Raw genomic sequence first — 15,833 nt, forward strand, 5'->3', positions numbered from 1 at the left:
AAATTCAAACTGAAGCTGAAGAAAATGAAAACAAGTCCACAAGAGCCAAAATATGACCTTGAATATATCCCATCTGAATTTAGAGATCATCTGAAGAACAGATTTGATACATTGAACACTAAAGTCTGAAGACCAGAAGAGTTGCGGGATGACATCAAGAACATCATACGTAAAGAAAGCAAAAAGTCACTGAGAAGACAAGATAGAAGGAAGAGGTCAAAATGGATGTCAGAAGAGATACTGAAACTTACTCTCCAGCATAGAGATGCTAAAGCAAATGGAAGAAATGAGGAGGCACAATAGCTGAACAGAAAATTTCAAAGATCAGCTTGAGAAGATAAAGCCAAATATTACAACAAAATGGACAAAGATCTGGAATCAGAAAACCAAAAAGGAAGAACATGCTCAGCATTTCTCAAGCTGGGGTAACTGAAAAAAAAATTCAAGCCTCTACTTTCGTTATTGGAAGATTCTCTGGGCAAATTATTGAATGATGCAGAAAGCATCAAGAGACGATGGAAGGGATACACAGAGTTACTGTGCCAAAAGGAAATGGTTAATGTTCAACCATTTCAAAAGGTAGCATATGATCAAGAACCAATGATATTGAAAGAAGAAGTCCAAGGGGAATTGAAGGAATTGGCAAAGAACAAGGCACCAGAAATTGATGGAATGAACATTGTAATCTTTCAAGAAAGTGAGGCAACATAGGAGGCATTCACTCATCTCTGCCAAGAAATTTGGAAGACGACTATCTGGCCAACTGATTGGAAGAGATCCATATTTGTGCAATTCCAAAGAGAGGTGACCCAACGGAATGCAGAAATCAGTGGACAATCGCTTTTATGTCCCATGCATTGAATAAGGATGGTGAAAGACTACAACCCTGGTGCACACCTTTCCTAATTTTAAACCATTATGTGCTACCTTGTCCAATTCAAACAGTTGCTTTTTGGTCTATGTCCAGGTTCCTCATAAGCATAATTAAATGTTCTACAATTCTCATTCTCTGCAATGTTGTCCATAGCTTTTTATGATCCATGCAATCAAAGCCTTTGTGTAGTCTATCAAGCACAGGTAAACATCTTTCTGGTATTCTTTGCTTTCAGCCAAGATCCATCTAATGTCTGCAATAATATCCCTCATTCCATGTCCTATTTGGAATCTAACTTGAGCCTCTGGAAATTCTAGCAATTTATAGTTGCAACTGTTTTTGTAGTATTTTTAGCAAGATTTTACTTGCATGTGATAATGATATTACCCAATGATTTTTGCATTCCACTGGGTCACATCTCTTTGGAATGGGCATAAATATGGATCTCTTCCAGTCATTTGGCCAGGTAGTTTTCTTCCAAGTTTCTTGGCATAGATGAATGAGAGCCTCCAATGCCATATCAGTTTGCTGAAAGATTTCAATTTGTGTTCTATCAATTTCTGGTGCTTTGTTTTTTTTTTTGCCAGTGATTTCAGTGTACCTTGGACTTCTTCCTTAAACAATATTGGCTCATGATCATATGCAACCTTTTGAAATGATTGAATATTGATCATTTCATCTTGGTAGAGTATTCCTTCCATCTTCTTTTTACACTTTCTGCATCATTCAATATTTTATCAATAGAATCCTTCAATATTTCATATCAAGCCTTGGCTTTTATTTTTTCCACTTCCCTCAGCTCGAGAAATGCTGTTCTTCCTTTTGGCTTTCTAACGCCAGATCTTTGCACATTTTGTCATAATATTTGACTTTGTCTTCTTGAGTTGACCTTTGAAACTTTCTGTTCAGCTCTTTTACCTCCTCAGTTTTTCTATTTTCTTTAGCATCTATATACTGGAGAGCAAGTTTCAGAGTTTCTCTGATATTTTGACAAATGACAAAAGACCATTTTGGTCTTTTCCTTCTTTATTTTCTTAATGACTTTTGCATTCTTCCTGTATGATATTCTTGATGTGATCCCACAACTCTTCTGGTCTTTGGTCTTTAGTGTCTAAAGTATCAAATCTGTTTTTCAGATGATCTGTAAATTCAGGTGGGATATGTTAAGGTCACATTTTGTCTCTCATGTACTTGTTTTAATTTTCTTCAGCCTGAGCTTACATATAAACAATTGATGATTTGTTGATGCAATCCATACCAAAAGCTGTTGTCCGTGATCTTCATCAGTTGTCTTTTAAGTCCTCTTCACTTTCAGCAAGCAAGATTGTATCATCTGAATATCACAGGTTGTTAATGAGTCTTCTCCTCATCCTGATGCTATATTTTTCTTCATTTTAACCACTCTTGGATTATGTTCTCAGCATACATATTGTATAAGAATGGTGAAAGAAAAAGTATGGTTAAAAAAAATGTGGTAGTTATTAAGAAATTCCATTTCAAGTATATATACACAAGCATTGTCATTTTGAAATACAAAATGCTTGACTTTAAACAGTAGTTGTCAGAAATTTTAATCCTGCTTTTGAATCTATAGAATATTTTGACACAACATTTTAAGCCCCAAAATGATTTGTGTTTTGTTTTGTCTTTAGTAAAACAGAATTGAGCATAATTATATGAAATTAATGAATGTTCACCAATAAAACATTTTCCAGAACAAATTTTATTAAGTTACTTTAATCCTCAGTTGGTGTTCTAAATAGTACTCCCCCCAAAAAAAAATTTTGTATGTGTGTTATTTTCTTTAATATCTGTTCTTTTCTATGAACCAAAAAGATTTCATTCATTACATCTATATTGTATAAAATTTTACAGATTCCAGCTTCTATCATAATAATTGGGGGGATAGCCTAGATTTCTAGGAGCTCTGGTAGTGTAGTGGTTATGAATTGGGCTTCAAACTGCAAGTTCAGCTGTTCAAAACTACCAGTTGTTCCGTGGGAGAAAGATGAGGCTTTCTGCTCCCGTAAACATTTGCAGCCTCTGTAACCCTGTACTGAGGGTTACTATGAGTCAGGACTGACTCCATGGCACGTCACCACCACCATGCAAGATTTCTCAGAAATTTAATATTCCTCTATCAAATTTTACAGATATATATTTTTCTTTCAGCATTTACTCCCTGACTAAATTTAACATATGCCCTTTTAGTCACTTTGGTATTTATTATATTTTATAAAGTTTCACTTTATCCCAATTTTGAAAGTTTTAAAAGGTATAACCAAGATTTTTGGTTTTATTTGTTTTCAGTTAGTTTCATCTACAATAAATTTTTCTCTCTGCCATTCTTTTCCCCAGAAGATTTATTTTTATTTATACTAAGTGAACTTGGACTAGGTCAAAAAACTGCTTGTATGTATTTGTTTCTTACTTAATGCATTTTTAGCAATTTTATTTACTATTCTAGTTTCTTCTGTTTTACTATTACAAAAAAGGTAACTAAAGACAATTATTTGCTAAGATTAGATGTAACCTCACGACATTTTAGATTTTGGGGAAAATATCCTTAAGGATGATTTTCTCATTCCTTCTCTCAGTTTATATTTGGGGAAATCAAGGGTCAGAGAAATTGTCTGATTTGCCTGAGATAATAGACATAGGACTGAACTTTTTTTTCTCTTGACATTCTGTACAACTTGAGGGGAAAGCATGACCAAACTAAGGTTCATTAATTTTCCTTTTCAAGTTTTATTGTGAATTGAGTGAAGATTTACAGACTAGATAATCAGTTTTACATTTAACAAAGCATACACTTTATTTCATCTCAAATATTGCAAGGTCCTCTATGCAACAGCATTCATCCCACTTTACCCATGGGCTTCCTATTTCCATTCCACCCCCCTTCCCATCTTCTTCTCAACTTCCCATCCCTTCTCAACTTGTCCTTAGGTTAGGTAAGTGTTGCCCTTTGGTTTTGAGTGACTGATCATTCCACAGTGGCCAAACCTCGCTAGTATTGTTGTTGGCCCAATATACCTTATCAACTGCTTGAATAAACATTGGGCCGTGAGGGCGTGTTCCTTTCCAGACCTGCAAGGTGGCCGTCTCGGGTTCCTCCAGTCTCTTTCTGACCAGTAAGCCTGAACTTTTAAAAAAAATTTTGTAATGATTTTGAGTTTTGTTCTACATTTTGTGCCACTCTATGCAGGACAATGTGATCCCTTTCAGCTGAGCTTCATTTGTAAGTGCACTGTTCAGATAGGACAAGCTGACTTTTTGTTACTATGGCAGCCAAGTATATTTGAGATTTTTTTTGACACATTTACCCCCTACCTGAGCTAGTAAGAAAAAGAGCCATTGAACTGATCTTTATGGTGATTCAAAACACTTTAGATAGATCCTGTCACATGCTTTATAAGTTTCTGATTGATTGTATGGAATTAAGTTATTGGGCACAGAACCTGCTAATGGAAACACAGTTATGAAATCATTTTTGAGGGACATTAAATGGAACTTAAAATAAAGCTGAAATGGCTTTATGGATTTTTCACTCAAACTGTTTATGAACATTTATTGCCAGTAAATTATATTGTGTCAAAAGAGGGAATCAGTCAGTATGGCTTTAATAGAAACCTTTTTGAAATAATAAAATTGAGAATAATTTATTACCTAAAGATGGATAGAGGAAGGGATGAGGGAATTCATCCTGTAGGATGGTTGTCCAATTCTGGAAATGTGAAAAATGGTGTGAATCTGACCAGTGGTAAGGCTTAAAAAGAAGAAGACTTTTTGGAAAGTAGTACTATCTCATTTCATTGTATGTATGAATTGTGTTTGTAAAGCAGTGGTTGGAAATTTAGCAAGTGTTAGTAAAGGTTGTTAGAGTCCTGGTATGGTGGTGTAGGATAAGCACTGCACAGAAAAGTCAGTTTGAACCACAAGGTCAGCAATCCGAACCCACCAGCTGCTCCTCAGAAACCCTCTACAGGGTCGTTATGAGTCAGAACAAATTCAATGGCATTTAACAACATATTTTAGTATCTATTATTATTATTACTAATAGTATTATTTTAGTGATCATTTATTGATTATTCTGTGCCAGAGATGTCATTTGCTTTCCCAAAAATCCTATGAGGTATCCGTTGTTGTTAAGTGCTGTCACATTGGTTCTAGCTCATAGCAACACTGTAAAGGGTTTCCCAGGAGCAGCTGGGAAGCTTGAACCACTGACCTAGAGATTCAAACTGACTTTGCAGTCCAGTCCAGTAACACACAGCACCACACAAGCACTCCATTATGAGCTATGTTGTTGTTAAGTACCGTCAAGTTGTTTCAACCCTGTATAGGGTTGCCAAGGACTGACTGGTGAACTTGAATCTCTGACCTTCTGCTTCAAATGACTTTACAGTCTAGTGCATTAACCCACAGTGCCACACCAAGACTCCATTATGAGGTATGTTGTTGTTAAGCGCTGCCGAGGCAATTCCGACCCATAGCGACCCTGTATAGGGTTTCCAAGGAGCAGCTGTTAAGTTTGAACCACTGACCTTGCAGTTCCAGTGGGTTTTCAGTCTGGTGCATTAACCCACAGTGCCACACCAGGACTCTCATTATGACGTATAGGTGCCATCAATATCAATATCCTTTTTTTTTAAAAAAAAAAAAAAAAAGAGACGGAAACAACAGAAAGATTGTATTTCTTACTCAAAGTTGCTCACCTAGTATGGAGTCTTATTTGTGAGTCTGTCTTGGAGTCTGTGTGTGCCATAAGGGCACAAATGATCAAAATCCAGAATAAGATAAAAGGATATCTAGTTGAAAAGTGGAAACTGGAAGAATATGAGTGTCTTCCCTTCTATTTCCATCCCACATCCAGAGCCTGTCAATCACCCTCCTTTTCCATCTGTCAGAGCCCAGCCTCTTTGATTTCTGCTTACTTGACAGTTGACAGTTGATATTTAGCAGGGACTTCTGGTGCTGCACTATGAATGAGCACTGGACTGTGAACCACAAGGTTAGCAGTTCAAACCTACCAGCTGCTCCTTGGAAACTCTATACAGGGTTGTTATGAGTCAGAGCCAACTCCACGGCACTTAACAACAATAACAACAAGAGTCCCTAGCTAGCAAAAATGGTTGAACGTTCAACTACTATCTAACCCTACCTAGAGGTGCATTTGAAGAAAGGGTAGTGATCTGATTGCAAAAGGTCACTGTCTTGAAAACTGTTTGGAGCATAGTTCAATGCTGCACATGAAGTTGCCATGAATCTGAATTGACTGGGTAGCAGGGTTTGGGTTAGTAGGAAGCCCTGTTGACCTGGCATTGAAGGAATGAAACAGGAGGGTACAGTGACTGATAGTGGACTCTGGGATACAGTGCTTGGATGTGAATCTTAGCTCCAGCACTCATTGGACATATGACCCTATTTCCCACCTCTTTCTAGCTCCAGTGTCCTCCTTATCTGTAGAATTAGTAGGGGAACAAATCACATGTCTTGTGGTGATACAAACAAGTCTTTAATTAACACAGGACTTGTTGTTGTTAGGTTCGAACACATAGTGACCCTATCCATTAACAGAATGAACAATGACTGGTCCTTCCACCATCCACGCAATCATTGTCATACCTGAGTATGTTGTTGCTGTCACTGTGCCATCCCATTTCCTTGGAGGTCTTTTTCTTTTTCATTGACTGTACTCTGCCTACCATCATGATGACCCTGTGTTCTGTTAGAATGACTGCTTCTGGAATACCCATTTTTCACAATGTTATCCATAGTTTGTTGTGATCCACGTAGTCAAAAGGCTTTGCATAGTTAATAAAGCACAGATAAACATTTTACTGGTATTCTCTGCTTATAGCCAAGATCCATCGGCAATAATAATACTTGTTCCAGGTTCTCTTCTGAATCTGGGCTGAACTTCTGGCACTTGCCTATCAATGTACTGTTGCCCTTCTTCATGGACTGATCCCTTCTAATAGTATGTCTAAACTATGAGAAATGAACTCTTACCAACCTGGCTTCTAAGAAGTATTCTGACCTTTGTCCAACACAAATTTATTTATTCTTCTAGAAGTCCAGGTACTTTCAATATTCTTCTACAAAATCAAAACTAAAATGCATAAATTCTTCTATGGTCTTTCATTGTCTAACTTTCACATACATATGAGGCTATTGAAAATACCCTGGCTTGGGTCTGGTGCACCTTTGTCCTTAAATTGACATCTGTGCTCTTGAACACTTTAAAGAGAGCTCATGCAGCAAATTTGCCTAGTGCAAAACTTTGTATGATTTCTTGTCTGCTGCTTCCTTGAATGTTGCTGTTGTTATGTCGATTCTAACCCATCACAACCATGTATAGGATTACTGAGGAGTGGCTGGTGAGCTTGAGCTGCTGACCTTGCAGTTCAAATTGACTTTGCAGTCCAGTGCATTAACCCACAGCACCACACCAGGACTCCATCAATGTTGATAGTGGATCCAAATAAAATGAACTCATTAACAACTTTAGTTTGTTTCTTCATTTGTTGTTGCTAAGTGCTGTCAAGTCAGTTTCAACTCATAGCAACCCTGAATAGGGTTTCCAAGGAGCTACTGGTGTGTTTGAACTGCTGACCTTGTAGTTTACAGTCCAGTGCCTATCCTATAGCACCATGCCAGTGATGTTAATTATTACTGCAGCTGTGAGGATTTTTGTTTTTTCACATTGAGGTGCAACTCAGACTGAAGGCAGTGTCCTTTATCTTCACCAGTAAGTATTTTAAATCTCCTTCACTTTCAGCAAGCAAAGTTGTGTCATCTATATATCACAGGATGCTAATGAGTCTTCCTCTAATCCTGATGCTGCATTCTTCTAGATAGAATCCAGCTTCTCGGATTATTTGCTCAGCATACATTTTGAATAAGTATGGTGAAAGGATACAACCCTGGTGTATATCTTTCCTAATTTAAAACCGTTTCAGTGACCCTGTGTCCTGTTAGAACGACTGCTTCTGGAATACCCATTTTTCACAATGTTATCCATAGTTTGTCATGATCCACACAGTCAAAAGGCTTTGCATAGTTAATAAAGCACAGATAGACATTTTACTGGTATTCTCTGCTTATAGCTAAGATCCATCTGACATCAGCAATAATAGTACTTATTTCAGGTTCTCTTCTGAATCTAGCTTGAACCTCTGGCAATTGCCTATCAATGTACTGTTGCAGGCATTTTTAAATTATCTTTAGCAACATTTTACTTGCATGTGATATTACATAATTATTTCCACATTCCATTGGTTCACCTCTGTTTGGAATGGGGACAAATAGGGATATCTTCCAAACAGTTGGCCACGTAGTTGTCTTCCAAATTTCTTGACATCAGTAAGTGACTACCTTCATTGCTGCATCAGATTGTTATAAAATTTCAATTTGATTTCCATCAATTCCCAGAATCTTATTCTTTTCAAATACTTTCAGTGAACCTTGGACTTCCTTTACCATTTACTCTTGATCATATGCTACCTCTTGATATGGTTGAACATTGACTATATATATATTTTGTGTGTGCTCTGTATATTCTTCCATCTTCTTTGGATAACTTTCTGCATTATTCAATATTTTGCCAATAGAATCCTTCAAAACTTTAAGTCAAGGCTTGAATTTTTCTTCAGTTCTTTCAGCTTGAGAAAGGCTGAGCATGTTCTGTCCCTTCAGTTTTCTAACTACAGATCTTTGCACATTTCATTATAATATTCGAGTTAGTCTTCTTGAGCTGCACTTTGAAATTTTCTGTTCAACTCTTTTACCTCCTCATTTCTTATATTTGCCTTAGCATCTCTATGCTGGAGAGCTAGTTTCAGAGACTCTTTTGATATCAATTTTGGTCTTTTCCTTCTTTCTTGTCTTCTAAATGACCTTTTGCTTCCTTACTGTATGATGTTCTTGATGCCTTCCCATAACTCTTCTGGTCTTCATCTATTAGTTTCTAAACATCAAATATTTTCTTGAGATGATCTCTATATTCAGTTGAAATATATCCAAGGTCATATTTTGGCTCTCATGGACTTGTTTTCATTTTCTTCAGCTTCAGCCTAAACTTGCATGTGAGCAATTAGTTCTCTGTTGCACAGTTTATCCCTGGCCTTGTTACATCTGTTGATATGGAGCTTTCCCACTGTTCCCTTCCCATAGATAGAGTCCATTTGATTTCTGTGTATTTCATCTGGTGAAGTCCATGTGTACAATCATCTTTTATGTTGTTTAAAAATGCTATTTGCATTGAAGAAAGAAGTTACTGGTCTTGTAAAATTCTATCCTGCAATCTCCAGCATCATTTCTATAACTAAGGCCATATTTTCCAACAACCGATCCTTCCTTTTTGTTTCCAACCTTTGCATTGCAATCATCAGTAATTACCAATACATCTTCATTGCATGTTTGATCAATTTCATACTGAAGAAGTTGGTAGAATTCTCCAGTTTCCTCAGCACTGGCTTTTACTGATTGGGGCACGAATTCGAGTTTTAGTTGTATTAACTGATCTTCCTTGTAGGCATGTGGATATTATCCTATCACAGTATTGTACTTCAAGATGGATCTTGAAATGTTTATTTTGATGATGAGTGCATTTCCATTCCTCTTCAATTTGTCATTTCTTGCATAGTAAATCACTGAACTGTGAACCAAGAGGTCCATGGTTAGAGTCCCCCAGCTGCTCTGCAGGTGAATGATGAGGCTTTCTGCTCCTTCAAAGATGTAGAAAACCCTTTACTGGATCGTTATGAGTCAAGACAGACTCAATGGCACTTAACAACAATAATTTGTGAAATGGTCCTGGTGGTATAGTTGGTTACATACAAGTCAGGCTGCTAACCACTAGATCAGTAGTTTGAATCTACCAGCCACTCCGTGTGAGAAAAATGAGATTTTGTGCTCCCATAAAAATTTACAACCTAGAAAACTACATACAGGATTGCTACGAGTCAGCAGATTCAGTATCATCTAACATCAGTCACAGCAGCCTGGTTTGCTACATAACTGAAGATATGAGTTTATTTTATTAGAATCATCACTATTCACTGATAAATCTAGATTAGGAATAGTTGTTGTGATCAGTAGAGAATTTCTAGTCCTTATAACAATGTAAATAGATTCTGGAAATCCACACATTAATGCAAGATACCATTTCTCCCCTCCTGACTGCATTAAAGAAGTGAAGTTAATGTATAAAAATACCTTTACTTTAAAGTATAGGATACTGCCTCAGCTAAGTTTAATTGAAAAACTAATATCCAGTGTAATTGTGTGTGATAAACTGAGGTTTAAATGATTTGGAAACACGTCAGAGTGGACAAATCAGATAATAACATCTTTATAGCTGGAAACATTCAGCTGGTATTGACAAATACTAAAGATAAAAGCCTATAGTAAAGTGAAGAACTAACTGTCTAGACTGGGTTGAGTCCAAAGCTAATACTCAAAGTATAAAAGCACTGAACTTCAAATGATCTTTCACGGTGTTTTGCTTTTGAGAGGTGAACTGTATTTACTGAAAAACTTGTGTCTGTTGAACTTAGGCAAATATCTTACAGTTTTCTCTACCATCTAAACTCCTGTTTAGATTCTTATGTGTTTTATGGTTAGTGGTGTGCCTGTGTTGCATTGACAGGCCTCAACTGCTGTTGCTCAAAACATTTTTACTTGGGTGACTATTTATAGTTTATATGAGCTAAGAGTTAGACCATGTCATTTCCAGGCACATTTACAATGTTTCTATACATATATATAAACATGATTGAATTTCTATCATGACCTCTCTCTGATCTCAGCAAAAATATTTTCAAAAGGAGTCCTTCATTTTTTTCCCAAAGGCCATTTGCATGTGTTGATTCAATGCTCTTCCATCATGAAGGCCTGAAGCCAATGCAAAATATGTGTGAATTGGGTTGTGAAAAGGATTCACTACATTTAGCTCTAGTCAGCGTGCTGATTGTGCCCCCAAGTGACATGTCCAACATCTCTAACTTGTTTTTGCTTTTGTCCTTTTGTTCTTTCAGGAGCGGAGGGTACAGTGTTCCCTAAATCTATAGAAACACCTCATGTCAGGGCGGACCCCTTCAAGGAACTAAGGTAAACTTTTGATTTTGGTTTGCATTGCTTGCTGGCTTTTTTCCTTTTGGTGTGCATCTGGTTGATGTGTCACTTTGAATATACAGCAAAAAAGTGTTACAATATGAATACATAACCTGGGGAGAGGGATAGGGTGTCTGGAAAGTAGGTCAGCAGTTTTGTAATTGTGAGATATGGAGTTCGCTGATTTGTTTATCTTTTTTTTCCTGAAGTATTTTGTGGTGTCAGAAACCTATCCAGCATAAACAGGAATGACCTACTCCTGGATCAACTTTCTGTAGAGGCTGTATTCAGTGTACTGGTGTTAGCCTTTCTTGTTGTTTATTGTTGTTTAGTGCCCTCGAGTTGGTTCCTACTCATAGTGACCCTGTATAGGGTTTCTGAGGAGTGACAGGTGGGTTTGAACTGCTGTCCTTGCAACTCAGACTGACCTTGCAGTTCAGTCCATTATCCTACAGCACCACACCAGAACTTCAGTGTTAGCCTTTAGCTCTCTGCAAATGTGTGACTTAGCTCTGGTAGTAGAGTGGTTACAAATTAGGCTGCTAATCTAAAAGTCAGTAGTTCAGAATGACCGGCTGTTTGGCAGGAGAAAGATAAGACTTTCTACTGCTGTAAAGGTTTATAGCCTCGGAAACCCTGTAAAGGGTCACTAGGAGTCAGAACCGACTCTATAGCACACACCACCACCTCCATCATAGACTCACCAACAAGAACTATGAAAAACAAATTTAACTATGATAGATAGATAGATTGATTGATTGATCATCCATTGATCCATCCTTTGCTGTTCAGTTGATTTCAAGTCATAGTGATCCTACAGAACAGAATAGACTGTTCCTTAGGGTTGCCTAGACTGTCATCTTTCTGGAAGCAGAGAGCCACAACATTCTCCTATGGAGCAGCTGGCTACTTTGACCACAGATCTTTCTGTTAGCACGCAAGGACTAAACAACTGGGAATAGGGCCTTTTAGATAGATTAGATAGATATAGAAATAATATCCTAAGGATCATTCTAGTCACCAACTGACAATTCTCACCTCCACAAGAAGCACATGAAAAATAGTAGAATTTATAGTTATTTAAATGAGATACTGATATAAAAATAGCAATGAAAACTTCAGTGAATACTGCCTTTTCACCTTCAGTAGTTCTTCTAGCTAAAACCAGTCATAAATCACTATATGACCATAAGTAGCATGAATTAATATTTTGTAATAGACATCAACTGTAGGCAAATGTATTAATAATGCACAAGTAGTTTCTATCCTGTCAGGATGCTATTCAGTAACAGCCTTGTGGGAGGTTGTATTTCTCCAAAGACAAAAAATGTTCTTAGAAAGTGGAAAATGCATCACCTCATTACAAAAGATTTCATGCAAATTCTGTGAATTCTTATAAATGTAGGGCATTAAATTGGGTCACAGGAAGAAGACAATTGGTGGGAAATGAGATGCTGTACATAGCAAACTCCCATATACAGGGGCTGTATTATAAGATCATATACTACTCTGCCAAGTTGAAATAGTATGTCTATTTTTAGCATGGCTTCCAACAGCCAGTGGTTACCTATCTCTGCTAACTGGAATGTGTGTTTCATACTGAGTACTAAAGCTGGAATCTTTTAATGAAATCCTTCCAAAGAACCCTGTAAGTCATACGTCAGTTTGTCATACTGTGGTAGCTTGTGAGTTGCTGTGATTCTGGAAACTATACCCCCAGTATTTTAAATACCAGCAGAGTCACTCATAGTGGACAAGTTTAAGATGAGCTTCCAGTCTAAGACAGACTAGAAAACAACTTCTGAATATTTATTCACTGAAATTTTTATGAATAACAGTGTCAGATTGCATCAAGACACTGAATATTGAAATATGATGAAGAGTGCCAGACTACTGTCAGATATAGTGCTGAAAAGCGAACCCCTCAGGTTGGAAGGCACTCAAAATTCAACAGTAGAAGAGCTACCTCCTCAGACTAGAGTTGACCATAATGATGTGAATTGAGTAAGCTTTCAGAACCTTTATTTGCTGATGGCACACAACTCAAAATGTGGAGATACATCTGTAAACATCCATTAATAATCAGAACATGGAATGTATGAAGTATTTACCTTGGAAAATTGAAAATGGAATGCATAAACATTTATATCCTAGGCATTAGTGAGCTAAAATGGACTGGTACTGGTCATTTTCAATATAACAAATGCATAGTTTACTATGCCAGGAATGACAAATGGAATGGCAAAAGAGGAATGGCATCTCATTCATCATCTAAAAGAACATATCAAGATCACTCTTAATGTACAGTGCTGTCTGTGATAGAATAATATTATAATGAAATATGCAAAGATCTAAAATTATAAAACCAAAAGGAAAGGACATACTCAGCATTTCTCAAGCTGAAGGAACTGAAGGAAAAATTCAAGCCTTGAAATATTGAAGGATTCTATGGTTAAAATACTGAATGATACAGAAAGCATCACAAGATGAAGGAAGAAATACAGAGTCAATGTACTAAAAAGTAGTGATTGATATTTAACCATTTTAAGAGGTAGAATGTGATCAAGAGCTAATGATACTGAAGGAAGAAGTACAAGCTACAGTGAAGGCATTAGCAAAAAGCAAGACCCCAGGAATTGATGGACTACAAATTGAAATATTTCAACAAACTGATATGGCAGCTGAGGCACTCACTCATCCATGTTAAGAAATTTGGAAGATAACTACCTGGCCAACTAATAGGAAGAGATCCATATATGTGCCCATTTCAAAGACAGGTGACCCAATAGAATATGGAAATCATTGGACAATATCATTAATGTCACATGCAAGTAATATTTTGCTAAAGATAATACGAAAATGGCTGCAACAATACATTAAGAACTGCCAGAGGTTCAGGTTGGATTCAGAGGAGTACATGAATGAGGCATATCATTGCTGATGTCAGATCATGGATGAAAGCAGAAAATACCAGGAAGATGTTTATCTGTGCTTTATTGACTATGCAAAGGTTTTTGATTGTGTGGGTCATGGCAAACTATGAACAACATCACAGAGTATGAGTATTCCAGAAAATTTAATAGTGTTCCCCAGGAGCCTATATATAGACCAAGAGGCTGTTGTTCGAACAGAACAAGGGGACAATGAATGGTTTAAAATTAGGAAAAGTGTGTGCCAGAGTTGTAATTTTTGACTATATTTACTCATTCTCTGATAAATTGATGACCAAATTATCAGAGAAGCTGGATTATATGAAGCAAAACGTCATCAGGATTAGAGGAAGACTCATTAACAATGCTACAATTTTGCTGGCTAGAAGCAAAGAGGATTTACTTACTGATGAAGATCAAAGACCTCTTCCTTCAGTATGAATTGCATATCAGTGTAAAGAAAACAAAAATCCTAACCAACAAGTAACATTAAAATAAGTGGAGAAAAGGTTGAAGTTGTCAAAGAGTTCATATTGCTCTGATCAACCACCAACATCATGGAAGTAGCAGTCAAAGAAGACAAAGATCATTGTGTGGGAATCAGACACTAATATGAGGCTTAGTCACATTGTTGTTGCTGTTGTTAGGTACCATCAAGTTGGTACTGATTCATAGTGACCCTAGGCACAGCAGAATGAAACACTGCCCTGTCCTGCACCAACCTCACAACTGTTGTTACGTTTGAGTCCATTGCTGCTGCCACTGTACTGACCCATCTTGTGGGAGACTTCCTCTTCTCTGACCCTCCAGTTTAACAAACATGGTTTCTTTCTCCAGGAACTGGCCCTTCTTGATAGTATGTTCGAAGTAATAGGGAAGATGTCTGGCAATCCTGGTATCTGAGGAACATTCTGATTCTATTTCTTCCAACACAAATTGGTTTGTACTTTTGTCAGTCCATGGTACTTCTAATGTTCTCCTCCAACACCATAACTCAAATGCATCAATTCTTTTATGGTTTTCCTTAGTCACTGTGCAACTTTCACATGCATAAGAGTTTATAGAAAATACCACGACTGGAGTCAGGCACATCTTAGTCCTCAAACTGACATCTTTGGTCTTCAGCACTTTAAAGAGGTCTTATGCAGTAGATTTGCCTAATGCAATCATTGTTTTATTTCTTGACTTCTGGTTTCGTAAGTGTTGATGGTTGATTTGAGCAAAAATGAAGTCTTTGACAAATTTAACCTTTTCTCCCTATATCTTGATGTTGTTTATTGGTCCAGTGGTGAGGATTTGTTTTCTTTTCATTGAGGTACAACCCATACTGAAGGTTGTGGTCTTTGATTTTCATCAGTAAGTATTTTAAGTCATTTTCACTTTCAACAAGCAAGGTTGTATCATCTATATATTGCAGTTATTAATGAGTCTTCCTTCAATTGTGATGCCATATTTTTCTTCATATAATCCAGCTTCTTGGATTATTTGCTCAGCATAAGATTGAATAAGTATGGCAAAATAAAAATACAGAAAAAAAGGTGGTGTACACCTTTCCTAATTGTAAACTGTTCAGTGTTACATTATTCTGTTCGAACAACAGCCTCTTGGATTATGTACAGGTTTCTCATGAGTACTATTAAGTGTTCCAGAACGTTCCTTCTCTGCCATATTGTCCATAGCTTGTCATAATCACACAATCAAAATAATTTGCATAGTCAGTAAAGCAAAGATAAACATCTTTCTTGTATTCTCTGCTTTTATCCAAGATGCATCTAAAATCAGCAGTGATATCCCTTATTCCACGTCCTCTTCTGAATCTGGCTTGAACCTCTGGAAATTCTCTGTCAATGTATGGTTGCAGCAGTTTTTATATTATCTTTACCAAAATTTAACTTGCATGAGATATTAAA

The 15,833-nt window shown here is 36.9% G+C and overlaps 1 protein-coding gene across 1 annotated transcript in view; it reads left to right on the forward strand.

Annotated features, from left to right (window-relative positions):
- The window catches only part of SGCD (sarcoglycan, delta (35kDa dystrophin-associated glycoprotein)), a 720,725-nt gene that overhangs the window by 522,186 nt on the left and 182,706 nt on the right, over positions 1–15,833 (forward strand). Inside the window, exon 5 of the mRNA XM_006863921.1 lies at positions 10,918–10,990. Within this exon, the coding sequence (XP_006863983.1) occupies positions 10,918–10,990 (73 nt within the window). The remainder of the gene's footprint in view (positions 1–10,917; positions 10,991–15,833) is intronic.

This window comes from Chrysochloris asiatica, unplaced genomic scaffold, assembly GCF_000296735.1.
Source record: "Chrysochloris asiatica unplaced genomic scaffold, ChrAsi1.0 scaffold00057, whole genome shotgun sequence".
Lineage (NCBI taxonomy): Eukaryota > Metazoa > Chordata > Mammalia > Afrosoricida > Chrysochloridae > Chrysochloris > Chrysochloris asiatica.